Consider the following 1,786-nt stretch of genomic DNA (forward strand, 5'->3'; position numbering starts at 1 on the left):
ATCGCCGTCTGTGTTGTGGAGTTGGCTGGTGAGTATTGGCGGCAGAAAATACCCAGGGTGCAAGCACTGAGCAGCGTGTAACCCGTGCACGGGGCAACTTTGCTCTAACTCCTGCACCAGCAGCTCGGGGGGATGCGTTTCAATGGGTGTTGTGTGAAAATTGCTCTCTCACATAAGGAACGCTGCAGTGACATTGTACAGAGCAGCGCTGCACCAGGCGTCCTGGCCAAGGCGCTCACAGCAACGTGTTGCACGCCGAAAATGCTGCTGGTTTGAAAGGGGAGCAGTCAAGATGTGAGCGCTCTGTGTTAATACTGCAGCTAACGCAAGGGGATGCAAACGCAGCATGCGGAGCTGTGGAGTGCGGCCACAGTTCAAGTCACTTCTCAGTCTGCAGGGGTGTAAATCAGCCTGACTTTTGTTTTGTGGTAGGAACTAAACATTTTCTGAAAATCAAATGAATCTCCATAAATATTACAATCTCCTATTCCAGCGCTTCAGATATTCATCATATGAAGCAGTGAATACTAATACACAGATTTTCTCTAGGTAGTACTTTCTACAGGGTTATGTTTTTGCGAAACATTATCATTTTTGTCCCAAACCCAACAACCATGAAGTAATAAAAAGGGATTATAAAAAAAGTGAAGCAGCACTCTGTGTGCTGCATAGCGTGCTGGGACAGGAGCCAGGAACCTCCGGGTGTCTCCTCAAATGTAATTTTTCTTTACTCACATGAATGAGAGCAACTAGTTCTATTGAAAAAAAATTGCTGTATTTTGTTCTTCCATTTCACGGTGCTCCTTTCATGTTCCCTTTGCTGCCAAGGTATATTGCTCACCCAAGCTGTTGTGCCTGACCCTCCAGTCTATGTTAATTTTACAGGAAGGGAAAAAAAAACAATTTTATTTGAGAGCAATAAAACTCAGGACTGTCTGGTTGGGCTGAGGTGAGCAGCAAGCGAGGGCGTAAGACAAAAGTGTTTACCTGGAATGTGAAATCCAAGTTCCTTGTAGTACAAAGCAAAAGTGATACAAAAGTGATGATAAAAAGCTTTGCTGTTGTAAAGACAAAGCTACCGGGTGAGACGGGGCTTAGCGCTGCAGAGTGTCATTCCTTTTGCCGGCACAGACAACGCTCCACGTTCCTGTGGGATATTCCGGGGCTTTATTACCCCTTGCAGAGAGCAGAGGAGGTTTATTGCTGTTGGGTGTAACTGCTGTGCAGAGCAGGGCAAAACTCGGGTGCCCATCCTTGGGGCTCGTCATCTCTTTGGGGAGCCCGAGCGGATGAAGCGGAGGTTTCGGTTGTGATGTCCTGATGGAAAGCCTGACTTGGGGGCGTTCGTGCTCAGGTTCGATCCTGGCCGTGCTGACTGGGGGGGATGCTCAGCCTCCACCAGCCCCCAGCACAGGTTAGCTAAAGCCACACGTTTTACAGGGGGAAAAAACCAAACCCTGTGCCACGGGGGGCCAGGGGCAAGGCTTCTACCTGTGCCACGTGTGGATGCGGGGTGGGGAGGATGGAGGCTGGGTACCAGCAGCCGCTCACTGAGCCTGGCTCCAGAGCAGCACCAGCCTTGTGGGGAGAGAGTCTCAAGGGAAATGTTCGGTTCTGGGGTTAGCCTGACCTTTGGAGGAATCACTGAGGTGCAGCGAGTGTGGGGGAGTTTCACACCCACAGACAATACTCCAGGGCTGCTTGAGAACCCTCTGCCTGCACAGCGGTGGCAAAATGGGGTGTTGACAAACCACGTGGAGAGCTGTCCTGTGCTTACTTACAGGGG

The 1,786-nt window shown here is 50.3% G+C and overlaps 1 protein-coding gene across 1 annotated transcript in view; it reads left to right on the forward strand.

Annotated features, from left to right (window-relative positions):
- CD34 (CD34 molecule) overlaps window positions 1-1,786 on the forward strand; it is a gene marked incomplete at both ends in the record, with an annotated part of 12,134 nt that continues 10,348 nt past the window's right edge. Inside the window, one exon of the mRNA XM_010077083.1 lies at window positions 1-28. Coding sequence (XP_010075385.1) covers window positions 1-28 — 28 coding nt within the window. The remainder of the gene's footprint in view (window positions 29-1,786) is intronic.

Source organism: Pterocles gutturalis, unplaced genomic scaffold, assembly GCF_000699245.1.
Source record: "Pterocles gutturalis isolate BGI_N339 unplaced genomic scaffold, ASM69924v1 scaffold19638, whole genome shotgun sequence".
Lineage (NCBI taxonomy): Eukaryota > Metazoa > Chordata > Aves > Pterocliformes > Pteroclidae > Pterocles > Pterocles gutturalis.